Consider the following 27,527-nt stretch of genomic DNA (forward strand, 5'->3'; position numbering starts at 1 on the left):
CATACCTTTAATCAGCTAATGCGTTATTCATATTTGTGTTATGAAAACTGGGCTACTCGGTTTGGGTGTTGTCTCTCGATGGTCACGAAGACGCACAGCTGTTTGTGTTAGGGACCCGAGACCCAGAGCTCTGTATTAGATCTCCTTATCAGGAATAAATCATCTGTGGAGTAATCCTGGTCTTCTCTCCCGATGCTAAACATGCACTATTGTTAGGTCGATAAGCCATAGTTTCAGATAGACAAACGTTGTTGGAGTCAGATGCCAAAACTTATCGTCTAACAGTCCAAAATGTCTTTAACAGTTTGCTTTGTCACATTCCCATACGTATTTGATGCATTTCCAGTTCAGATTAAACTGTCTAAGCCAGTTTCTTCCACAGAGGGATGCTCCCTTTCCCTTCACGACTAACAGTGGCATTTCCACTTCTTGATCCTCATATTTTACTTTGGTCATGAACTGTCCAGAAACCTGAATGCTGCCCCCATTGTAAGCTTTAAGCTTCACCTTTGTGGGGTGTCAAGGCAAATGTGCAAACATTCTGCTATAGGTTGCTTGTGAAATGACACTTCTTGCTGCTCCAGTGTCTATTTCCATGTCAAGAGACACCCCATTAATAGTGAATGTGGCCCTGTATAGCTCATCATTATCACTACTGACTGTCATGATGGCAAACTCTTCTTGTTCTGCCTCAGAAAGCAATCTTCTTTGGCACATTTCATTTTTTGAGTGCACTCACGAACCTGTCTCGCAGCGCCGAATCCAAATTTGTGCCAAACTCACAATTTGCTGCTTGTTGCTTTAGTTCTGCTACATACTGTGCCACAGTTTGATTCCTCTTTTGATTACATTTGTTAAAGCGGAATCTTTCTGCGACCAATGTTGGCTTTGGCTCAAAATGTTCCTTCAAAATCCTCACATTGTCGTCGAAAGATTTATCTTTGGGCTTGTCCGGTTGGACCAAGTTCCTCAAATGTCCGTATGTGGTAGCTCCCATTACGCTAAGCTACACGGCTACATACTTCTCTGGGTCGATGTCGTTAGCATCAATGAACTGGTCTAACCGCTCGATACATGTGGTCCATGGCTCATTTACAGGCTTATATTCATCAACCTTGCCGATTTGGGGTATTGTACTCACTAGTACTGACAGTGACTCTTTTGTCCCCCCCCCCCCCGCAATTAATCGTCGTCGCCAGTGTCAAAGCTGGGTTGCCTCGACAATCATCTTCATACAGAGGAAGCAGCAAACACGTGGTAGTTTTTAGCTCCCGGCCGAATGGAGGTTATCTGGACAGTAGGCCCCATCTCGATGGCTCTCAAAATGGTCGCCGCTCGGTCCGCTTCCTTTGTTCTTGGCTAGCCCCCTTGGCTAGCCCCCACCCTTCCTAAGAAGGGGTCAGCGCTCGACAGAGCCAAGCGACCACCTCGAGGCCTCCCATCCAGATACGCCGTCCAGTTGGTCGGTTATAGTATTTAATAGAAGTTTAGGCGAAGGCGGGACCAGAAAAAGGGGTGTGTATATACAAAGTGATGACAGGCCTTGACCTGTAGGTGTCAGTAAAAATTCTATTCTAGTGACTAAATTCTTAAGAGTGCAGAAGGGTGCATGATTAAATAAAAGAATACAGTTCATATTTCACATTTCCCCCCTGTTGTAACTTGAAAGAATTTTCATTAAACATATCAATTTGTATCCCTCCCCTCCAGGTTCTAGAATACAAATATCATTGACAGTTACTCAACAGGGTATGGAAAATAACAAAATCACATGTCAAAGCAGAGGCGAGAAATGATGTAATCAGTGGTAAAAATTCCTCTACGTCCCTCTTAATGAGCGAACCCAATATTTAAATCAAGACAAACACATTTGCATAGAGGACTCGTCACAGTTCGAAAGAATGCGATAATCTCCAGTATGGTCTGTCATGCGGGGATACTGTGTCACTATAACCTACTAGTGTGTGCTGGATTGTGTTTTGAATCATAACTTTCATACAGGGGATTACACACATAAAAAATACAGAACAGTAGCAAAAACCGCAAGGTTGCAATTTTAAACAGAATTGAGAATCATGACCCGGTTATTAACCACGACCACAATGATACACCTACGGCTGAATGATCCTGGGCCATGGTGTTGACTAGGGCCTTTATTTCAGCTACGGCACGAGTAATGTACTGGTTTCATCTGGGATGAAGGTGCAGCAGTGTTCTCCCATCATGGCACACACATCTCCATCTTTGGCTGTTATCAGATCCAGGACTATCGGTCCTGCAACTTCCCTAAGGGCTTTTAAATCATCTGCTATACCCTGTAGGGCCTTGACAGTTTGGTTAATGAACAGTCATGTAACAGCTCAATGTCTTTACACATGATTTTCTGGGGGGGGGTGGACCACAACCTTTGGTCAACAGGAACATCATCGCCCCAGATTGAATCACGTGGTTTGAATTGCACTGATTTTGCACTGATTTTGATATCTTACTGTTATGTTCACTCCCCTTAAAAGGAATGCATCTTAGACCATCTGCACGACTGCAGATTTAAATGTGACGCCTCGACCCAGTGAATTCAGGATGTCAGGATCTGTGGAAATGGGTATACGGCTACACACATAACAACTTTCATTCGCAACAATCAGTTTTTTCTGGAACACCATGAAATTATACCACACGTCTTCTTCATAGTAGTTCTCCAGATTGTTCTTTCATCTTGCTGTTGAGGGATCGAAGACCCTCCAGGGCCTTGGTTAAACTCCCGTCAGCTGCTGTGTTGTTCGGGATGAACGTGCAGCATTGGTCGCCAAAGATGGAGCACACGCCACCTTTCTCTGCCAGGAGCATGTCAACAGCAATTCTGTTCTGGAAGGCCATCAGCTCTGTTCATGGATGGCTGCAAACCCTTCCTCCGTCCTGTTCTGGAGTCGTGCAATTTGGTCAGCGAGTTTATACTCATCTGATATGCTGCGGGGAGCCCCGATGTTGATGTAGGTTGGGTCCCCATCCAAGAGCGGACCGCTTGGCTCTGCCTTTCCAGTGATGAGGCAGGACGTTTCCTGCACTTGTTTTCCAACTCGAGTCTCTGTGGGCGGGGCGTTCAGATACGCCCAGGTTGTCACTGACAGTGCAGTCACTGACAGTTCAGTCACTGTGATGTGGGTGGCAACAGCTTTCACTGTGGCTTCTGTATAGAGGTGCAAAGTCTATGGGAGGTCAGGGTTAAGTGAGGGGTGCTCGTGGCAGGTGAGTAGACGTCAGATGAGTTTCTTCACGGACAAGGGTTTTGACACCGTCCGACTTGGTCCACTCAGAGTCACCTGTCTCGAACGACCTTGAACCGACCTTGGTGAATCGACTTTGACTTTTCAGTGATCTTTGCTGCTGTGGAGGTTGGTGAGTTGGGCCACGAATGGGTCTTCCCATCGTGGAGAGAACCAGGACTTCCTTTTATGACTCGGATCAGGATCCAGTCACCTGGCTTCACCACCTCCTGCAAGATAGACAAAAAGATCACGGCAGCTTACATGTTCTTTGGATAAGTTTCTCTCCTTCCTTAGTCTCTCGTCATGGTTACTCTTCCCATAGAGGAAGTTAGAATGGTCTTCCATGAACTATCTCAAAAGGTGTTAATCCCGAGCTAGTTGGTACTATCTTCATATACGTTTTGGCCAGTGTTAGGCGTTCTGGCCATGGCTTATTTATCTCCCCCATGGTTTCTCAAGCCTTGGTTTTATCGTACCATTTGTTCGCTCTACTTAGGTGTTTTGCCATGTTTTGCACTATGCTGTTTGCAAAATCAGCTCCATTGTTACTCCAGCTGATTCTGGAGATCCCATGTTCTTTACAGATCAATAAAATAACAAATTAAACAGTTCCTTCAAAAATTTTAAAAGTAGGTATTTCGATGTCCATCATATCTTTTCCTCCCTTTTGAGACATTTATGGCTCAATTTTGGAATAATTTTTGGTAGGCACGGTAGGCCTTTAGCTGTGTGCAGTTCGTCTGCTGACTGTTCTTGAGATCGGCTCAGTTTTGTTGTTGTGTATGCTGTGCAGTAAGTGTTTGCGCTGCTGCTTTAGCTGCTGTGTTCTGTCGTTGTCTTCAACACGTGCTTAAAATTTGCTTACGGCTATTTGGTTCGGCTTAATACCCCAATGAACAAAAATTGCAACAATCTTACTTATTCCATCACTATAGTTTGTGTAAATTTAAATGCCTTATCAGTCAAAATCAAATATGCTAGCTGGTATTCTATTATGATCACTGCTTCCTTGTTAAGATCAAGAACCATATTTGTTTTTCCCTTTCCTCTAATTACACAAATTAACTAATCATACTAAAAATAGGAAAAACACAAAAAGCAAACCAGGGTGCTTTCTCCCCAGGAAAACAGCTTTCCCGTTCTCTGTAACAGTTAAATTCACATCAATTAATATTCCAGAAACAAAATGCACACATTTATAATTCTAAATATAATTGAACCCACTAAATTGTAATCACCCCTTGTTTGTCAAGGTTAATATTTTAGCATAATTGTATCCTTTAAAGCAATTAAAACTCATTACTTATAAAATGCATACTAATCAAGTCCCAATTCATTTAACCATGTGTATCGCGTTGCATATTAAACTCAGTTGTTTGAAATTCAAAATATCCCAATCTAGTAGTCTTTTTATCAAATGTAACATCCCATTGTCTTTGGAGTTTGTCAATCATCTCCTCTAAAACTTTCTTAATCAATATTTTTCAATAGTCAGGCATAAAATTAAAATCTAGTAACATTTCTATCCATTGTAGTTTATTTTCTCTCTAATTGTTTACTTTAAAAATCTGTAAGAAAATCTAATCTCAATTGTTTACTTTAACTATCTATAAGAAGGTTTAGTCTCAATTGAAACGCTTTCATTTTTTTTTTTTTTTTATGGAGACAATAAAACCAATATAAAAAGTTCCTCATGGCTTACAGCATCGCTCCCCGAGCAATAATCTTTCCAATCAATATTTGAGTGCTTGCCATTTCGTCTGATTACGTCAAAAATTTTATCTTACCTGTCTCTTATAAACGTTTCAACTGAGAGAACCTTCTTATAGTGCACAAAATGGATCCCGCTATTTTCATGTCTGCTCTTGGTCAGGAACGCGTGTGTTGAGCACCCAGGCTCCCGGGACCGCCATTGGTCCAGTCTGTTTTCTGTTAGGAAGCACAGTCTCCTCCTGCTAACCCAAATTCAGTGTGTTCCTTTAAAGTTTTTTCTTTTATGCAGATAGCCAGATTAGCCTCATCCTCTAGTTCCAATCGTGTAGTGAATAATGGCGTTTGATATGGTCTACTAAATAGGATGTCCATATTTTGTTGTCCGGTTGACCTCGTTATGTAGGCGCAATGATTTCATAACGAAATATGGAACCTTTTTTCAATTCAGTCAATTATTCTGTTAACACAATTTGGATGCCATTATCACAATAAATCAATAGTACTTTGGAATTTGGTATCAAGCACTGTCTGTTTTTTCCCAGTGCTCCCAAATTTTGCATAGCAGATTTGTTTCTCCACTTCAAATTTCACATTTGGAGTACTGCTGCTTTTTCATTAAAAATTTCCTTGGACGAAATATTTTTCCATAATTTGGCGTTGCCATCCGTGAAACGGCTTATTGGCAAATTCTGAAATCGATTCCAATTTGCTAAATCATTTTCCACCTTGATACCTAACCGATTGATCATATCTCGGTGGTCGGCCAATCAAAAACACAAAAGGACAAACAACCATTCACGCTCACTCATTTTCAGACATCCGTGGTCTGCAAATTTTTTTATCACTGGTGAAGAGCGCCATCCCCAGTCCTGGGGCTTCTTGGCAGCTAACCACCTTTCGCTGTGTCATGGCAAGTCATTCTAAAAGGAAATAGGTCAATGTTGTTTGGTTGACATCAACTGTTTGATGCTAATGCAATTAATATTCTAATAGTCATTAATATGAACCACGCTAAAACATATTCCACCTGTTGATGGGCAAAACAATGAATTGCCACCCGTGCACTGGTGACAAGTCATGATGTTTATTGCATCTCAGCGAAATTATGCCTATCCTAAATTAATTATTTTATCTAAACTTGCCAGCTACATTTTACCTAATAATTTGGATCAATGCCATTTCTGCATTGTCTTCATGTTTGATATCATTAATAATTTGGATGATTCCTAATCCTTAAGTCTAAATCGCAAATCCCTCTCTATTTGCTAAGATAGCTAAATTGCACTTGTTGAATTGCTGTTCTGCTCCAAGCACTATGCTTATTTAATATAAGAGCCATTTTTTGTAGCTCACTCTTACCACAATTAAAATTTAGAGAAACTAACCTTCTACTTAGCAATTTCTTAATCATTTCCTAATGATAAATTTCAGTGTTTATTAGAGGACCCATAATTTGTCACTAATATGTTATATTGTCAATTTTCTGTCTTATTTTCTTTCTATTACTCTCTCTGCTCATGTCTTTTCATCACTGCTCCTCCTTGCTCATCGTGTGGAATGTGAGATGTAACCTGAGATTTCTTGCATTCCAGTCCCCCAATCCCCCCCCCTCGTGCTCCTAGCCCCTGCGAGTGGAACCTGGCACGAGGAGTGGGCTGAGCAAGGGGGGCACTGTGTCTGAACAGGCCTAATATATATATATCTTCCTGGGTTAGTAGAACGTGGGCTGGAGAAGAAAGGCAGTTTTAACTTCAGTTGGCTCGCCGCCATTTTTTCTCTTTGTCTGTGGGCTCGGCCATTTTTCCTCTCACATGTGGTCTGCTTTTCAACCCCCCCCACCATCCTGTTCCAATTCACCCTCTCTTAAATACTTATTTTTATCCGTCTAAATATTCTTTTTCGCCGATTAAACTCCTATTTTTCGCGGCAATCATACTTATATCGTTTATGAACGCGTCATAGCGTACTTATATATATATCTATTCATATGAAGGTTACTTGCATGCGTTTATAGTTTTATTCTATTTCTTTTTTTTTTTTTTTTCTTTATATCGAGCTCTTTCATTATCTTGGCACTGTATGACAATATATTTCTTCTATATTTTTAACACAACCCTCGAAGTCCCTTCGCGGGGAGGCGCTACCTCCCATTTTGTCTGCTTTCCAGGCAGAGGCCGACACACAGCCTTTTATCGTGCTGTATACTATTAAAACATTATTCCGACACACAGAAAAATGTCTTTCCGACACACAGAAAGAAGAATCTCCGACACACAGAGAAGAGTATACGCAACTTTTCTTTTTGGGACTTGGTGGGTTAGATTCTACAAATTAATTTTAAAAAGTGCCTTACCGTTTTTTGGTGCCTCCTCTGTACGAAAGGATAATTCGTAATCTGTTCCCGGGCCAGCAGGCCAGATCGCCCTCTCTCAAGGCTGGAGTAGCCGACGTCAAGCCATCCATCCTTCTGTCGATCTGCCGTGGCCGGAAAGCAGAGAAGAATCTCGGGTTTCAGGCACCAAAATGTCAAAGCTGGGTTGCCTCGACAATCATCTTCATACAGAGGAAGCAGCAAACACGTGGTAGTTTTTAGCTCCCGGCCGAATGGAGGTTATCTGGACAGTAGGCCCCATCTCGATGGCTCTCAAAATGGTCGCCGCTCGGTCCGCTTCCTTTGTTCTTGGCTAGCCCCCTTGGCTAGCCCCCACCCTTCCTAAGAAGGGGTCAGCGCTCGACAGAGCCAAGCGACCACCTCGAGGCCTCCCATCCAGATACGCCGTCCAGTTGGTCGGTTATAGTATTTAATAGAAGTTTAGGCGAAGGCGGGACCAGAAAAAGGGGTGTGTATATACAAAGTGATGACAGGCCTTGACCTGTAGGTGTCAGTAAAAATTCTATTCTAGTGACTAAATTCTTAAGAGTGCAGAAGGGTGCATGATTAAATAAAAGAATACAGTTCATATTTCACAGCCAGTTGTACTGTATTGAAGAAGAGAGCCAGGACACAGTCATCCGTTAACATCTTTTACCTTGAACCAAGAGTGCAACAATTTTGATACCCAAGTATGCATGCGCCACTATGCAACAGGTGGACTGAACGAACTTATCCCTAATAGGTTGGAATACACCTCATTTTATAAGGACATGGTATCCCCAGGATAACACCAAATATTAATTTACGTCAAAGTCTGAGAAATCCAAATAGAAACTTCAAGTTTCTTCTTCGTTTGCATTTGAGAAAATAACGCAACAGAGTGAATTTGAAATGAATGACTTGTTGTAATTAAGTACAGGTGAGTTGCCTTACTGCTCAAAGACACGGGGCATCGTGGGATAGGTCCAAGAAGTCAATTGCTACATTCTGATTGGACCAATGTGTGTCACATTACCTAAGAGACGCAATATTTTTTGAAGTATTTGTTGCATTTTTAGGTACAAAAGCAACGTTGTTTTCCCGGTTTTTACCCAAAATGTGTGGAGTGGTAGTTTCTGATTTAGGTGTGCTGATTTTCTTTCATTTTATATTAGTGTTACTTTTACTCTAGGTCGTATTGGCTGGAATAAGGTTGTCCTTATTCGTGATTGGTTAGATGCTTAAATATGAAAACACACATCTGGAAGCAGCGCAACCAGGGGATGGGCAATAAAAGGAACCTGACAGACAATTTGGAATTATTTATTAAGTATTCATAGACAAAACATAATTACATCAGTCTGTGATTCAGATTTTTTAGGCCAGCAGAGAAGGCCTTGCAGGCCCTGACAGTCCACCACTGTGTAAACTTCGCATGCCTTGCGATAAGAACAATACATTTGGAACACACAAAGTTTATTGGAGACTGCCTGATGTTGTGTTGGTTCACTCACCTGACTACAATGTGGGGAGTTGTGGGCTCGATTCCTGATGGTAGTATGATTGTGAGTGCAAATGATTGTCTGTCTCTCTGTGTGCCCTAAGGCAGTCTGGTGACCAGTCTAGGGTGGAGTCTGCCTTTTGTCTAAAGTCCGCAACTACATGCTCCAACAACCCATTACGAAGATCTGCGGGACCCATGATGACTGAATGGATTCATTGGAAGTGTTGTCCTCCCATGACACTGATGCTCGGCTCAACGCAATCAGAAGATTTCTTGCCAGAAGATGACACGTAACAGAGATGTATTCTGATAAAGGAACCAATTTCCAATCAGCTGACAAGGAAATACATCAATGAATTGAATACAAACAGGACTGAAAAACACTTGCAACAAAAAGGAACAACTCGAGCTCTTATAGTACAATTAGGCCAATAGTCAATCTGCAGTTGAGGTTTTGAGCAGACTCTGCCAGCTGAAGTAGCTCAGATGGGAGACTGTTAAACTGAAGATTCTAAGGTCCCTGAATCAACCCTGGGCTTCAGCAGTCCATCTTGCTTTTATTTTAAACTCATTTTAAAACTGAAAAATCACATTAATCAATTTAAATAAGACATTAATCTTGTTTTAAAATACAGGAAATTGCTGAAACATGATTCAAATCAGTCCTTTAATTTTTTTATTATGTCATTAAGAAAGAAAAAAGATACTCCCCGTGGTGGCAATACCAATAATTTCCACAAGAAGACAGTCTCCCTACGTCTCTTATGACTTAAATGTTAAGTCATAAGAGACATAGGGAGACTACGAGCTTAATGCCTTCCGGGACTGAACGCGTATGTCGATTTACCCGTATCTCAAATCAACATTTCCCATTGAAATGAACTAAAAACAAATTAATTCGTTCCAAGCCTCTGAAAAAACACCAAAAACAGGATATTGGATTGGAAAAACATTTATTTGTTCTAATTCGACATCTTTTAACAAAGTCACAAATAACTAGTGGTTTAATAGTACTAAAATGTGTTTAATAGTACCAAAATTAGACGGAGAGACTTTTTGCACGGCAAGACGCTCGTAACATAACATAAACAAATTTAAATGAACTTATATTACGTTGCAGACACACTCAAAAATAAGTTTAATCGAACCTAACACTAAACTTAATACTAATTTAGTTTGACATTTGATACCTTTCTTCTCCCGGGTTGGCTCTATTTGCCCCGCCTCCAAACTGACTTTCATTCAATATCGACTGTTGTTTGATTTGGTCTTCCCTTCAAAATATTCCCAAAATGATGCACACAAATGTCCTCACAATAGGATAACGCAGGACCACTTGCCAATGAGAAGTAGTATATACTTCTCTCGTATTAGTGATCGATCCGCCATTCGCACGAACGGAAAAAAAAACACTGAAAAAATGCAACGCTTCGCCCAGTGCTCGTGGAGACATTACACGAGGGCCTTGCGACGGGAAAGACAGTACGCATGAAGTTCTTATGAGCAGCCTCTCGGGTCCGCTGTATGCTCGTATATCAAAATTTGTCTCATATCTCAAGATATATATTTGCTCGAAATTTTACTCGTATCTCAAATTGCTCGTATGTCTGGGCACTCGTATGTCGAGGTATTACTGTAATGTATTAAATAGCTAGACTGGTTTCCTCCATATACAAACTTCACTTACTTCCCACAAGTGAACATAAGAAGTTCGACTTGATGCCAAAACAATAGAAAGACTGTTTAACCTAAAAAAAAAAGGAAAAAAATACTAATGGAAAACCAGGCTGGATTCTTCACAGGAGTTAAAAAAAACCACCTCTCCAGCCTGGCACACAAAAAAGGGCACTCGTTCCCTGCAATAGTTACATTCACATTCAGAAACAAATAAATAAATGTATATTTTTAAATAGAATTGAACCACCATCTTCCCCTGTTGGCAAGGATTAATATATTAAGCCTGTACCCTTTACAGCAATTAAGCCATATAAAATGCATGCTAATCAAGAACTCCAAATTCATTCAATAATGTGATGATACCCCAATAATAGTAGTCTTTTGCAAACATTTAACATTACATTCCCTTTGTAGTTTGTCCTATAAAACTTTCTTACTCAATGTTTTTCCAATAGTTACACATAAAATAAAAATCTACCAATAATCCCCTTCAACATCAAAAAGATAAAAACAATTTACCGTTAATTACAGACATGAAGTTACCGTATTTTCACACCTCGAGAAAGAAAACAATCTTTTATATCATAATTTGTCAAATTGTTCAAATTAATGTATTCATTAAATCTGAGCAAATACCGCTTCACTTTTTTGTTACCTTTGAATTTGGAAGGCTGATTTTGTCAACAAAAAGACCCAAAAAGTATTTTTCACCAAAAAGAGAGCTTTATTGAAACTACCAAAAAGATGACACGTTAAATTACAGATTAAAAAGTGTAAACAAGATTTTCAGAATGAAAAATACAATTATACTTCGATTACAATGATCTTTCATACAGAATTTGAAAAAGCAAGCAAAGCCGTGATTGGCCACTGCTTATTACAACACATTTGCGTCTTTTAAGTCTATCCTTGCGACAAAATCTCTGGCAAGAAGCTGAGCAGGAAAAAGGTTTCTGACGTGTGGGTAATTGTGTTTTTAAGATATTCCTGCCATGAATCGAGCAAAAAAAGGCCTTTTCTCCTCTGCGGGTTGTTAAGTCTTCTTTTCAGGTTTTTCAATTGTGTAGCTTTTTAATTGGGCTGTTGTGGCGAATTTGTGGCCACAGACTGAGCAGGAAAACATTGTTCCCCAGTGTGGGTTATTAAGTGTTCGTTTAAGCTTCTCTTATGGGAAAATGTTTTACCACAAACTGAACATGAAAATGTTTCTTTGCCAGTGTGGGTTCTTGTGTGTGTTTGTAAAGCTGGCTTTTGAGAAAAGGCTTTACCGCAAACTGAACACGAAAATGGTTTTTGACCAGTGTGGGTTCTGATGTGGATTTTTAAGGATTCATTTTTAGAAAAGGCTTTACCGCAAACTGAACACGAAAATGGTTTTTGACCAGTGTGGGTTCTTATGTGGATTTTTAAGGATTCATTTTTAGAAAAGGCTTTACCGCAAACCAAACACGTAAATGGTTTTTCACCCGTGTGGGTTCTTGTGTGTATTTTTACATTTCCCTCGTGTGTAAATGTTTTACCACAAACTGAACACGAAAATGGCTTTTCTCTCGTGTGTGTTCTTGCATGACTAATTAAACTTCCCTTCCGTGTGAATGTTTTACCGCAAACCAAACACGTAAATGGTTTTTCACCCGTGTGGGTTCTTGTATGTATTTTTAAATTTCCCTTCTCTGTAAATGTTTTACCACAAACTGAACACGAAAATGGCTTTTCACCCGTGTGTGTTCTTGCATGTCTATTTAAGCTTCCCTTCCGTGTGAATCTTTGACAACAAACTGAACACGAAAATGTTTTTTCACCTGTGTGTGTTCTTGCATGACGAATTAAGTCTGCCTTCCGTGTGAATCTTTGACCACAAAATGAACACGAAAATGGCTTTTCACCCGTGTGTGTTCTTGCATGTCTATTTAAGCTTCCCTTCCGTGTGAATCTTTGACCACAAACTGAACACGAACATGGTTTTTCACCAGTGTGGGTTCTTGAGTGTATTTGTAAAACTTGCTTATGAGAAAAGGCTTTACCGCAAACTGAACACGTAAATGGTTTTTCACCAGTGTGGGTTCTTGTGTGTATTTTTACATTTCCCTTGTGTGTAAATGTTTTACCACAAACTGAACACGAAAATGGTTTTTCGCCTGTGTGTGTTCTTGCATGACTAGTTAAGTGTCCCTTCTGTGTAAATGTTTTACCACAAACTGTACATGATAAGGGTTTCTCCCCAGTGTGGCTCCTCATATGTGTTTTCAAAGAAGACTTTTTCCCAAAAGTTTTCCCACACTGAAAGCATTTGCAAAGTTTGTCACCACTGGGATTTTTCTTAACATCTTCAACATCATCATCGTCAAAAAGCAAGTCGTTGCCATCTGATAAAGGAGCAATTAAATTTTCTGCTCGCCATCCTTCTGTTGAGCTGCCGCTCAGAAGCTCCGCCCCTCTGTTGGCCACGCCCAGATCATCTTCACTCTTGAAAGGCTCACCAGTTGACCATTTGACACATTCCTCGTTTTTGATTGGAGGTTGCTCTTCTCTTTTGCACTGTTGAGGGAACTCTGGCTCCTCCTCTTTAATTAGGGGCCATGTTCCTGTGTTTGCAGGTTCCGCCCCTCCACTGGCCACGCCCAGAACATCTTCCCTCTTCACGAACTCACCAAGTGACCAGGTGAAATGATCTTCCTCCCTTTTGATTGGACGTTGCTCGTCTCCCATTTGTTGTTGAGGGAACTCTGGCTCCTCCTCTTTGATTTGGGGGAGCTCAACTTCCCCTTCAAGGTCAACACACTCATGCCCATCAGCACCAAGATCATTTCTGAAACCTGCAAAGACACAAAGATAAATGATTAACCATTTTCCAATTATAAATGACTGAATTTCTTGTTCACAGAAATGAAACCAAACGGAAAAGGGCGCCATACATTCATTCCGTCACAATGCAGTACTTACTACTGTAGTTTTCTAGTCAACAGCAACATGAGTTGAAAACTGTTTAGAGGTGCATTTTTCAAAGTATGGCACTTCTTCACTTAAAATTAGTCAAATCTTTTTTGGAGCCTTTTCATTGTAAACATTCTCTTTTATGTTTTAGATTTTAATTTAGTTAAAATGCTTTCGCCAAAGGGGAGGCATTAAAAAAACATTATCTTTTATTCAGTAGCAGGTCTATTATTATTTGGGGGATTAATGAGATGCCGGATTCCGGCTAATGCCGGAGCGATCGCTAATACGCGCAGTATAGTATATTACTTCTCGTTGGCTGCTCATAAGAATGGTCAGGGGCACTGGCTCTCTCCCCCGCAACTCCTCGTGTAATATCTCTGGTCGCAACTATACGTCTTTGTAACGTCTCTGCGAGCACTGAGCGTTTTTTTCAGTGTTTTTCCCCCCCTTAGCCTGTTAGCTCCCGTTAACGGAGCGATCGCTAATTCAAGACTACTTCTCGTTGGCAAGTGGAAGTGCGTTATCCTATTGTGAGGACATTTGTGTGCATCATTGTCGGAATATTTTGAAGGGAATACAAAAGCAAACGGCCCATCGATAGTGAAAGTGAGGGTGGAGGCGGGGGCAAACAGCCAACCCAGCCGGGACAACAAAGGTATGAAAATGTAAAACATAATTAGCACGACAGCAAAGACAGCATGATAAATAGCCCCCCTGCATGACCAATTTACCCGTACACCATGATGAATTTAATATTGAGCTGAATGCGTTCACTGTTTAAGTTAATAAATTGGAATTTAGGCAATTAATGGCTGAGGGTTTGGCACATTGCGATATCCCAAATGTTGTTTTCGACTTAACAAAATTAAATGATGAATATCGATTGGTTAAATAGGAAGCAAAAGTGCAATTATGTCAAAATGGCTGTTTTTTAGAGATGTCTAAAATGAGCTAGCTGCAAACACCAATATTATCCGTCAAAAAATGTCGCAAATGAAATAAAAACATCTCCATGACTTGGCACCAAGCATAACGACTACGACCGACCAAACAAAGACAAAGCTCAGAAAAAGCCACAAATTAAAGTTTAGTAAAAGCTTCTGGCCTCCTTTTACAATCTGAACACACTAAATTTGATATTTTTCAGTCACTTTTTTTACATCACAAGTAAATAAACGCCAACATGTGAGCAGGACTCTTTCACTCAGTCAATGGCTAAACTATCTAAAAGTTGAAACCAACTTACCTTGAAGGATTTTCATTGTTTCCAAAAGTTTGTCAAATGAGTCTCGTGTCTGCAGATGAGTCGAGGACGTCCAACTGCAGCATCTGACTGAATGCCATCCTCTGGATGCTGCATATTTGCGCAGTTGACATCAAAGAGCAAAGAGCCACGCGCTTTGATAGGTGACATCAAAGAGCAAAGAGCTCCTGGTGACGCCACTCGCTTTGATCTCCATCTGGACCGTAGCCCCGCCTCCTTTGGACCCCGATATATGATGGACGCACTTTAAGCCATTTATTTGTTCTCACAAATTCAATTCATTTAAGCAAATAAGGGAATTATTCGTGGGAGTTGGTACATTTTCGTTGAAGAACTTCATCTCTCGTGATTCAATTTGGCAAAACCGCAATGGTTCCTTGATTTGTCGCAATGTTCCGCGCATGCGCAACCCCAAAAGTCAAGGTTGCGTCCCCAGTCACAATCTTGTCGTGACCGTAGCGCGCCGAGTTTTTCCTCAATTTCCACCACTTAACTAAACCCACGCGTGGCCGATGTGTCTTGCTTAACTACTCTTCCGTCTTAAGTTTCAGTCAACATCATCTTCAAGGCGTCTAAAGCCTCGTTGAAGCTTTGCGGCCTACTTTAGTTTAGCCTGCTAGCATCAATCAAAGGTGCCTCCATCAGAATTCCCGTGTGGGTGTTCCACGAGGAACACTCGATTGTTTGCAAAATAAGGCATGCAACAGTTGTTCTTCACAGACTAGAAGGTGGGTTCACTTTTTATATTTATATATTCTCTCAATGTGTTATAAAAGGGCTTTTTTGTGCGCTGCAATTGATTTATTTAAAAATTCTCAGGTCGACAGAAGGTACAAAGCTTGATTTTAAGACAATAAAACAGTACAAAAAAAATCATGCAGAATAAATCATGGGAAAAGTATAAATCATAACAACTATTTCCCATTTTCATACTGTAATGCATAAAAAAATATGAAATCATAAAAAGGATATATATATATATATATATATATATATATATATATATATATATATTTCAAAATTATTGATTTAGAAAAATAAATCGATAAAACTGAATGTTGGCTCCTTTTCCATTTTTTTTAATGTCAACAAAAAAAGAATAGCTGTCATTTTTCCTTTTTAATTAAAAATGATTAAAATTTATATTTGATGCTTCACCCTTTTCTAAAAGGATTCCAAATAAATTAAAATCTCAAAAATACAAGCAAATATCTGCAAAGAAGAGGCTCAAAAAAGATTTGGAAAAACTTCAAGGGCCTGTGAGGTTACTTTACTGACCAATAGTCCTTTTTTTAGTGAAATACACTTTAAAAAAACGTTTAAACCCCTTTGGCTATTGATGAGAATACTACAGTAGTCCTCTGTTGACAACATCACAAATGTATGGCATCCTCTTCTGTTTAGCTTTGTTACTGTAGCGACCAGCATATTAGTCCTTTCTTTCCAGCCTAACCACTGCAAATATAAGTATAAGACTTAATTACCAGTCTAACATAAAGAACCTCTAGATAGAATAATAGACAGTTTATAAAATATATACCGTAATTACTCGAATATAACACGCAGGTTTTTGCAAAATAATTAATTCCAATAGTTGGGGGTGCGTGTTATAACCAAAAACTAATTTTTATTTTTTTATTTTTATTTATTTATTTTTTTTTGTGTCTTGTTACATGGCCCTTAGCCTGGTGCTTTTTCTTGCCAAATAAATTGAATTGAAATTGAATTGAATAAAATAAATTACAAATTTTCGATCGAAAAAAGCATTGTCAAACTCACTTTGACGCACGGATTTTACGTCATCTCGTAGAGCCGACGCACGGATTTTACGTCATCTCGTGAAGCCGAGACCACCACTGCCCCCCTCTAGCCTCGTACCCGTCTCAGTTCACCCTCTCTCAGTTCAGTGTTATAATCAATAACTAAAATAAATTACAAATTTTCGATCGAAAAAAGCATTGTCAAACTCACTTTGACGCACGGATTTTACGTCATCTCGTAAAGCCAATCGGATGATGTGTTGTGGGAGGAAGAGGAAGTGGATGAAGGAAGCGTGGACGTTGATAGGATTCTCAACAAAGAGATGTATGAGAGGACAGACAAAGAGAGAGAGGAACTTTTCATTTGAAGGATTCTAATGAATAAATTTGTTTGAACAAAACAATCGTGAAACGAAGAAAAAAAGGTAAGATTTCTGATTTTCGTCAGCGGGAAATTTTAGGTGCGCACTATATTCGAGTACTGCGTTTTTCCAGATTTTTTTGGCCCAAAGTTATACCTGCGTGTTATTTTCGAGTGCGCGTTATATTCGAGTAATTACGGTAATTTATCTTGGGGTCTTTGCAGGTTTCAGAAAATATCTTGGTCCTGATGGGAAGGTGTCAGAGTTTTCTGGTGCCAAAGAGGATGTTGAGCCCCCTCAAATCGAAGAGGAGGAGCCAGAGTTCCCTCAAGACAGAGAGAGAGAGAAGAGCAACTTAAAATAACAAAAGGAGGAAGAAGATGTCACCTGGTCAACTGGTGCGTCCTTGAAGAGAGAAGATGATCTTGGCGTGGCCAGCGGAGGGGCGGAGCCTGCAAACACTTTAACATGGCCCCAAATTAAAGAGCAAAAGAGAGAAGAGCAACTTTCAATCAAAACGGAGGAGCAGCAAGATGCCACTTGGTCAACTGCTGAGCCTTTCAAGAGTGAAGTTGATCTAGACGTGGCCGGCAGAGGGGCGGAGTCTGCACGGCAGCGACTCAACAAAAGGATGGCAAGAAGAAGCTTTTATTGCTCCTCCATCAGATAGAGACGACTTGCTTTATGATAATGATGACGATGAAGGTCTTACGAAAAATCCCAGTGGCGGCAAACTCTGCAAATGTTCTCAGTGTGGGAAAACCTTTGGTAAAATGTTTACCTTGAAAAGACATATGGCAACCCACATTGGGCAGAGACCGTTTTTGTGCTCAGTTTGTGGTAAAACATTCACAAACAAAAAGCAAACTTAAAAAGCCACACAAGAACCCACACTGGTGGAAAACCATTTTCCTGCTCAATTTGTGGTCACGCTTTCTTTCGAAAGCAGGACTTAATCATCCACACAAGGACCCACACTGGTGAAAAACCGTTTTCGTGCTCGATTTTTGGTAAATCTTTCTCTCTCAAGCACAAGTTAAAACGCCACACAACAACCCACACTGGTGAAAAACCATTTTCCTGGTCATTTTGTGGTCAAGCCTTTTCTCAAAAGCAAAATTTAAAAACCCACATGAGAATCCACAAAGGGGAGAACTCCTTTTCCTTGCGCAGTTAACAACTTCACCAGAACTGACTTTGGGTTCATTTTGTAGTTCTATTACACTTATATTTATCCAAACGGATTTGATTGGCATGTAACTACACTTATCTGGCAATTGATATGTAACTGCCACATTTTAGTTTCACTGTATTTTTTTGTGTATTTTAATGTCAGTTTCACCATACCTCCTGTAGTGGGTGCAGTGGCGCTTGAGCGAGCGTACGTTTGCTAAATGGGAAGATAAGTGCAGCAGAAGAAGCGCTCTCGGTAAGAGAAAGGCAGCACGAGACAAGCTCAGCCAGAAAGTTGCAAGCTAAAGTAATATAAAGAGAAATAAAGAATAAAACCCAGGCGAATTCCTCTTGGTACTCAGCCATCGAGGTGTTTTGTCAATTTTTGTGTATTTATTTTATTTCACAAATTGTCTATTTTTTTAAAGCTAATTTTCGTTTTTGTGTGTTATTAGTTATCTAGGTGTTATTTGTAAATCTGCCAATATGGATTCAATAAATTCATCAGTTTTAGAAAGACACTTAGTACTCACAAGTAAGTACTCAATATTGCAGAAATGTATACCAAAACATGACTTTGAGTCACATATTAAGGCCCGTTTTTGAAATTGTTTAAAAAGTCTCCTGGGTTATAGATGCTGGAGCAATTTTTCTTTTTCCAGTACGATTTATTTGCATTTTCAGTACTCATGATTGACTGACACATTGCAGTTGTTTTTCCCAATTGCTAAAACAGAAAATCCAAAAGGACCCACACATTTAAAAGACAGAAAAAACTACATTCCATTTGAAAATATCACAAGCCCATTTCACACACAGACTCAATTCTCATATCACAATCCTCCTTTCTCATAAATCGAAACCTGGTAAATAAACTTCAAATGTTTTCGCTGAGTACTGTGGCGTTGAAGATGATGATTCTGTTTTTGCATCAATTTATGCATCCTCATCTGAAACTTCAGAAAAGGACCCAAGAAAATACTGTCCAGTAAAAAACTATTCTACATAAACTAAAATTACATTGATTATCTGATTCTTTAGCAGATAGCATAACATAGGTACGCTAGTGGGAAGCATAACATAGGCACGCTAGTGGATAGCATAACATAGGCTAGCAAAACATATGCTAGCAGCTAGCATAACATGCGCTAGTGGCTAGCATGACAGAGGTACGCTAGTGGCTAGCATAACATAGGTATAATAGCAGATAGCATAACATATGAATGCTAGCGGATAGCATAACATAGGTATGCTAGCGCATATCATAACACTCTAGCAGCTAGCATAACAGGTGCGCTAGCGGCTAGCATAACAGGTGCGCTAGCGGCTAGCATAACATAGTGAGGCTAGTGGCTAGCATAACATAGGTACTCTAGCGGATAGCATAACATATGCTAACTGCTAGCATAACATATGTATGCTAGTGGATAGCATAACATATGCTAGTGGCTAGCATAACAGGTACGCTAGCGAATAGCAAAACATAGGTACACTGGCGGCTAGCATAACATACGCTAGTGGCTAGCATAACATATGCTAGTGGCTAGCATAACATATGCTAGTGGCTATCATAACATATGCTAGTGGCTAGCATAACATATGCTAGTGGCTAGCATAACAGGTACGCTAGTGGCTAGCATAACAGGTACGCTAGCGCATAGCAAAACATAGGTACGCTAGCGGCTAGCATAACATACGCTAGCGGCTAGCATAACATACGCTAGCGGCTAGCTTAACATACGCTAGCGGCTAGCTTAACATACGCTAGCGGCTAGCTTAACATACGCTAGCGGCTAGCTTAACATACGCTAGCGGCTAGCTTAACAGGTACGCTAGCGGCTAGCAAAACTTAGGTACGCTAGAGGCTAGCATAACATAGGTACTCTAGCGGATAGCATAACAATGTTGTTCTAGCGGATAGCATAACATACGCTAACGGCTAGCATTACATATGTATGCGAGCGGATAGCATAACATACACTAGTGGCTAGCATAACAGGTATGCTAGCGGATAGCAAAACATAGGTACGCTAGTGGCTAGCATAACATACGCTAGCGGCTAGCATAAGATACGCTAGCGCATAGCAAAACATAGGTACGCTAGCGCCTAGCAAAACATAGGTACGCTAGCGCCTAGCAAAACATACGCTAGCGGCTAGCATAACATACGCTAGCGGCTAGCATAACATAAGCTAGCGGCTAGCTTAACATACGCTAGCGGCTAGCTTAACAGGTACGCTAGCGGCTAGCAAAACATAAGTACTCTAGCGAATAGCATAACATAGGCACGCTAGAGGCTAGCATAACATAGGTATGCTAGCGGATAGCATAACATATGCTAGCGGTTAGCACAACATACGCGAGCCTAGTGTCATGCTAGTGCCTTATCGGATGAGGCGTCCAATGTATTGACAAAAAACTGAAAAATACCCTCAAACGAGACTGCACCCTATCACAAGGTGCATTTTATAGTTGTGAAAATACAGTATTTGGGATTTATTCATCAACACTGCTTTGTCTACAAACCTCCTGGGACTTCTTCCATGAAGATCTTGATGAAAGAGTCCTCGCTGAGGGAGCACATATACTGGACGATGTTCCAGTGCTTCAGTTGCTTGTGCAGGCAGATTTCCTCGTGGAGCGGCTGGGAATAACTGTCCACGGAGTGTTTGTTAGTGGCTGTCAAGTGGAGGGACAAACAATCCACTCACGTGCTGTCCTTTTCTGGAAACTTAATGATGGCTGCTAACGTCCCTGCCAGCATACACCACCCCGTCCGTACGTGCCTTTCCCGAGTACCACTTTGTCGCTGTTTTCGTTGATCTAATACATGTACTGGGAAGGGAAATGCCATAAATTATTCTGAATGGCAATTTAAGATTTAATTGTCTCTTCATGGTTATAGAACTATACTTCCATTTGTAAAAGTTAGATTCAATTGTGAAAAAAAGTGTTGTCAATTAGCGTCTTGGGCAAGTATTTACTCTCTCAAGAAGGGTTCTATTTCACTTGAGGTTAGCTTAGCTTTTAGCGTAAAGTTAAAAAGATATCCATGAAAGAGTGAAAAATGTGATCACAATCTTCAACTATGAAGATTCTAAGATGGCGGCGCGCACTGACGCAGCGGCTTCAAGCTCTCCAGTTCGGTGTCGTTCGTTATCTTACAGTCGCCAGGATTTACTCACTATCCGAAGGATATGCGATACATCCGATTTCTTAACACACTCTCCGGGATCTCCGTGGCTAGCCAGCCCACCAAAAGCACGTCGAAGGCGGCGAATGGACAGGAAACAGAAACGTGGATGCCGGGCGGGCCTTGCTGCTAAGCTGAAACAACAACCACACCGAGCTTCGCTTCCTAGTATCCTTTTGACCAACGCCCGATCCATCACCCACAAAATGGATGAGTTGGAACTTCGTATTGCTACCAACAGCTTTGTTAGAAACTGTAATATTATTATCATCTCAGAAACGTGGCTACACCCGCATATCCCCGACGCGGCGGTATCGCTAGCTAGCCGAACGCTTTTTCGAAACGACCGTTCGAAAGTTTTAACAGGCAAAAGCAAGGGAGGAGGACTGTGCATGTATATACATAATGAATGGTGTTGTGACAGTAAAATTATTGACACTCACTGTTCCCCGGATTTAGAGTTATTAGCAATACGATGTAGGCCCTATTATCTACCAAGAGAGCTACACGTCGTCATAGCAACGGCTATCTATATACCTCCGAATGCTAACGTTAACACGGCACTTAACCTCCTGCTAACGGCTGTAAACAAACAATAGCTTGACCACCCCGATGGAGTTTTTATTGTCGCTGGTGATTTCAACAAGGCGTGTTTAAAGACTGTTTTACCTAAGTTTATTCAATACGTAAATTGTAATACTAGAGGAGACAAAACTCTTGACCATGTCTATTCTAACATCAAACATGCTTATAAAGCCACTTCCCTCACTCACCTAGCTGGATCAGATCACCTCTGCCTATCTCTCACCCCCGCTTACACTCCACTCCGGAGGCAAACAACGCCACAAATAAAGACAATAAAAACTTGGCCCGACAACGCACTCTCTCAGCTGCAGGACTGTTTTTCCCGCACCAACTGGGAACTTTTTGTACACGACAACCTCCAGGACTACACGGACTCTGTACTTTCTTACATAAAAAACTGCATCGACAACGTCACTATAAATAAACGAATACGGGTTTTTCCTAACCAAAAACCCTGGATGACCAATGAGACACAGGCACTCATCAAATGCCGTAACTCTGCCTTTAGATCAGGGGACAAGATAAAATATAGCGCTGCCAGAGCTGAGCTGAAAAGAGGCATTAAAAAGGCCAAGGCAGCATATACCAAAAAAATTGAGGACCACTTCACAGAAAATAACCCAAAGAAGATGTGGCAAGGAATACGACATATTACCAACTACAATAACAATAATATGTCTGTAAATGCAGATGCCTCACTAGCGGAGAAATTGAACCGTTTCTTTGCCCGCTTTGAGACTGACAAATCAGACCCAGTCTCAACACCCCCACCACCACCCTGCAGCAATACACTGACGTTCCGGGAACAGGAAGTGAGACTGGTAATGCGGTCTGTGAACACCAGGAAGGCTGCAGGCCCAGACGGAGTACCTGGGAAGGTGCTCAAAGCCTGTGCTGACCAGCTGGCTGGAGTCTTCACAAATATTTTCAATTGTTCCCTGGAACTATCCATCATTCCATCTTGTCTGAAATCTGCCACCATCATCCCTGTCCCCAAAAAGCCAACAATGGCAGCATGAATGATTATAGGCCTGTTGCCCTCACGCCTGTGATCATGAAGTGCTTTGAAAAGTTGGTAGCCCGCCATATCAGGAATACAATCTCTCCCTCAATTGACCCTCACCAGTTTGCTTATAGAGCAAACAGGTCCACTGATGATGCTATTGCCATTGCTCTTCATACAGCACTGAGCCACCTGGAACACCCTGGGAACTACGTGAGGATGCTCTTCATTGACTATAGCTCAGCCTTCAATACCATAAAACCGGACATTCTGACTGACAAAGTCTCCCACCTTGGACTATCCTCTTCAATCTGCTGCTGGATAAAGGACTTCTTGACCAACCGACCACAGACTGTTAGACTTGGTCCCCACCTCTCTTCCTCCATTACACTAAGCACTGGCTCCCCTCAAGGCTGTGTACTGAGTCCTCTTCTGTACTCCCTGTACACCTACGACTGTACACCCACCCACCAGTCTAACGCCATCATCAAATTTGCCGAAAACACCACTGTGGTCAGACTCATCTCAGGAGAGGATGAGTCAGCCTACAGAGATGAGGTCAACAAACTGTCTTCGTGGTGCTCGGTGAACAATCTCACACTGAACACCACGAAAACTAAAGAAATAATCTTGGACTTTCGCAAACACGGCACAGATCTGGCCCCACTCCTCATAAATGGAGTAAGTGTAGACAGGGTCCAGTCCTTTAAATTCCTGGGGGTCCACGTCACGGACAAGCTCTCATGGTCTACAAACACCACTGCAGTGGTGAAGAAGGCTCAGACACGACTCCATTTCCTCAGGGTACTTAGGAAGAACAACTTGGGCACCAATCTTCTGAGAACCTTCTATAGAACCACTGTAGAGAGCATCCTGGCGTACGGCATCACAGTGTGGTACGCTGGAAGCACGGCGGCAGACAAAAAGGCCATGCAGAAAGTGATTAACACTGCCCAGAGGATTGTCGGCTGCTGTCTGCCCTCACTTGAAGACATTGCCAGCCCTCGTTACCTCAGCAGAGCCAAGAACATCATAGGGGACCCTTACCACCCTGGTCACAATCTGTTCCGGCTGCTGCCCTCTGGCAGACGCTATAGGTCCCACAAAGCTCGGACAAATAGGCTTAAAGACAGTTTTTTCCCCACATCCATCAGACATCTAAACTCGCGCTAACATAACACACATTCCCTTTGCGGTATATGAATAGATGTTTGGTTGGTGATCTGCCTCCTACTAGCTGACTTGAAGTAAGGTAAGTGGAAGACAGTGTGAGGTAATCGAGAGGTAAGCGACCTGTATCCACAACAGCGGAATGACAAATTACAACTCCGTAACTTACACTTATTTAGGTCTTTTGCCGATTAAACGTAGCTTGTGGAGAAGCACCATCAATTTCGTCACACGCAGTTCTGCGTGTGATGACAAGTCGGCTTTTGTGTTATGGTAATGACGACATGGCCTATGTCCGATTATTATTATTATTATAAATATTTTGTGATGTAATGTTATATTCTAATATTGATAGACATACGCCAACTGTGTCTAATCTCGTATTTGTGCATGCTAGAAATTAGCATGAAAAGCTAAGGTTCAGAACGTTAGCCCACTAGCATTAGCAAGGTAGCCCAGTCAACTTACCAGACGGATAGACAACTCTGTTACAGCATTTTGTTGATTCTATTTTAAGAGTTTTTACATCTTTATTTGGAGATTTTTGCAATTGTGACGACTATTAAGAGTAATTCTATAATCATTTTCTAAAGGCTTCCTCATTGGAGGCTAAGCAAAGTTGAGAAACACTGTTCTGGCCGCTTGAGTATGAAGAGAAATTTAATTTCACAACCATTTGGGAAGGAAAGAAATGTGGTGGGAACAAACCTCAAGTATTCCCTCACCGAGATGATTCACATCCTGTGTGGTGTCTTCTGCCTTGGGGAGTAGAGAACTTACCAGATCACAGAAAATGAGGAAACATCAAGACAAGACGTTATGTTTTGGCAAAATAAGTCGCATTAGGCAATTTCAACTACCACGGAGAGGTCATGGCCCATGTGGGGGTTGAACCCACGACCTTGGAAAGTGGCCATGATTTTTGTGTGATGCCCGCAAATGCAAATGTCAGCTAGCTAAACTGTTATGTTATGGCAAAATAAATCATTTTAGGCAATCTTAACTTACTCTAGAGCAAGGGTGTCAAACCCGGGTTGGTTCGCGGGCCACATTAACATCAACGCCCTTTCATGTGGGCCAGACCATTTTAGATCTACTATCTAGATTTTTTTATTTTTCTAAATTGGATTAAAATAACTGGATCAAAAGCCCAAATAGTCCGTTTTTATAGATCTAAAGCAATTTTTATTTGAGCTTTTTTTTCTTAGTATGGAAAAATATCTTTTAATCATGTTCTTTTATTTCAAGTGGAAACAAAATATTTTTTTAAATTGGAAAACGGAAAATATTTGTATATTTAAACTAAAAACACAAAAGAAAAAAATTGGATTAAAAAATTGCAATGATTGATTTTTAAAAGGGGAAAATCAGGAGATGTAATGTACATCTATAATCATTTCCTAAAACAGAAAGTCGGCACTCATGATTTACTTTCCCGGGCCGCACAAAATGATGCAGCGGGCCAGATTGGGCCCCCGGGCCACCTCTTTGACACCCATGCTCTAGAGAGGTTGTGCCTATTCAGGGGTCGAACCCATGACTTTGACGTTTTCAGCACCACACTCTGACTAACTGAGCTAAACAGCAATGTGCTGGCTTTGGCTCGGGTGCGACTGGCGGGTGAGTCGGCACGGAGATGCGGTGAGCTTGGACGGGCGAGGTCGAGGGGGGAGCTCGGACGGGCGAGGTCGAGTGGGGAGCTCGGACGGGTGAGGTCGAGCGGGGAGCTCGGACGGGTGAGGTCGAGCGGGGAGCTCGGACGGGTGAGGTCGAGCGGGGAGCGGCGAGTTGGAATTGAAAGTGCTTCTAATAGGGTACCGAAATGTTTAGGTCTCCCGGGGTGCACTGGCATCTGCCCCCACATCGGAGCCAAATCACCACCAGGTTGTGATCGGTTGACAGCTCCGTCCCTCTCTTTACCCGAGTATCCAAGACATGCGGCTGTCCTGATGCCAAGTGCACATATGGACACCCTTATGCTTGAACATGGTGTTCATTATTGCCAATCCACTACGAGCGCAGAAATCCAACAATAGAACACCACTCGGGTTTCGATCAAGGGGGCCGTTCTTCCCAATCATTCCCTCGAGGTCTCACTTCAGCATTGAAGTCCCCCAGCAGAACAAGGGAGTCCCCATAAGGAGCACTCTCCAGCACCCCCTCCAAGGACTCCAAAAAGGGTAGGTACTCTGAACTGCTGTTTGGTGCATGCACACAAATCAGGTGCCGTCCCCCCACCCGAAGATGGAGGGATGCTGGACGTGTCTAACCCCCCTTGAGAGGGGTGGTACCGGAACCCAAGCTGTGTAGTGCTGAGCCAAACTATGTCGAGCCGGAATTTCTCAACCTCACGCTCAGGCTCTTTCCCAACCAGAGAGGTGACATTCCACGCCCCAAACGATAGTTTCTGCAGCCGGGGATCGCCTTCTTTGGCCCCTCTCACAGGTGGTGAGCCCATGTGAGGGGGAACCCACGTCGCCTCTCCGGGCTGTGCCCGGCCGGCCGGGCCCCATGGGTCTAGGCCCGGCTACCAGGCGCTCGCCATCGCTCCCCTCCTCCGAGCCTGGCTCCAGAGTGGGGCCCCGGTGACCCGCGTCCGGGTGAGGGAAGATGTCGTCCAATAATGTTACTCATCATAAGAGGTCTTCTGAGCCATTCTTTGTCTGATCCCTCGCATCAGACCAGTTTGCCATGGATAACCCTACCAGGGGTACAAGGCTCTGGACAACATAGCTCCAAGGGTCACTGGGACACACAAACCCCACCACCACGATAAGGTAATGATTCGTCGGTGGGGTATTATTATCTTAAGTGCAAGTTTAAATTCAACATGGTATCTTGATTTGTAAATCCCGGGGCCAAATGTCTCGTACCGCGTTTTTTATGGTAATGGGAATTTTTAAATGCGTAATGGATGACTCTGTGAATAGCAGGATTAACCAAGGCTATGCCAGTCCCCAGCCGAGACCGAGGTTCTTGCGCTGGTGGTCCTCAGGAGCTCTGTCAGCAGGTGGGAATACCCACGTACTCTCAGTATATCTGCTTCGATTTGATTGATTAGTTTTGTGAGTAACCTTGTGAAGTGTGAAGTAACATGTCAGAAGAAGCAGAGTGGTGCAGCGGAAGCGTGGTTGACCCATAATCCAGGACTCAATGGATCGAAACCATTCTGTGCTACTAACATCGGTTCTTTTTTTGTAGAAGCAAACTACCCCACATCCAAGTTGTTGGAATAATGATTCAAACCTTTTAAATCATTATTAGTAATATTTAATTAAAAAAGGAAAAACATCTTTCAACAAACTCTGCTTACAACTTGCAAGGAGATGCAATGTGACGCCGTCTTAGTCCCCAGTGCATTCTGAATTGCAGTAACTGAATCATTGTATTTAATCGCGACATTCGAAAAACATGGTTATGTAATCAGTACAATAACACTCTCGCTGGTTAGAAAAACAACAGTGTGAGGAATGCTTTCAAGGTAAACAAAGCAGTATTATACTGTAAGCAAAGCCGTATTTTCAAATCTGCTGGTGGAGTCTCGTCATAACATTTGGTAGAAGTGTC

General features: G+C 41.7%; 1 protein-coding gene across 1 annotated transcript in view; it reads right to left on the bottom strand.

Moving 5' to 3' along the window:
• Positions 1 to 11,214: 11,214 nt before the first annotated feature.
• LOC144065871 (uncharacterized) overlaps positions 11,215 to 27,527 on the bottom strand; it is a 120,575-nt gene continuing 104,262 nt past the window's right edge. Inside the window, exon 2 of the mRNA XM_077589074.1 lies at positions 11,215 to 13,329. Coding sequence (XP_077445200.1) covers positions 11,585 to 13,329 — 1,745 coding nt within the window. The 3' untranslated portion in view covers positions 11,215 to 11,584. The remainder of the gene's footprint in view (positions 13,330 to 27,527) is intronic.

Source organism: Stigmatopora argus, chromosome 20, assembly GCF_051989625.1.
Source record: "Stigmatopora argus isolate UIUO_Sarg chromosome 20, RoL_Sarg_1.0, whole genome shotgun sequence".
NCBI classification, from domain to species: Eukaryota; Metazoa; Chordata; class Actinopteri; order Syngnathiformes; family Syngnathidae; genus Stigmatopora; species Stigmatopora argus.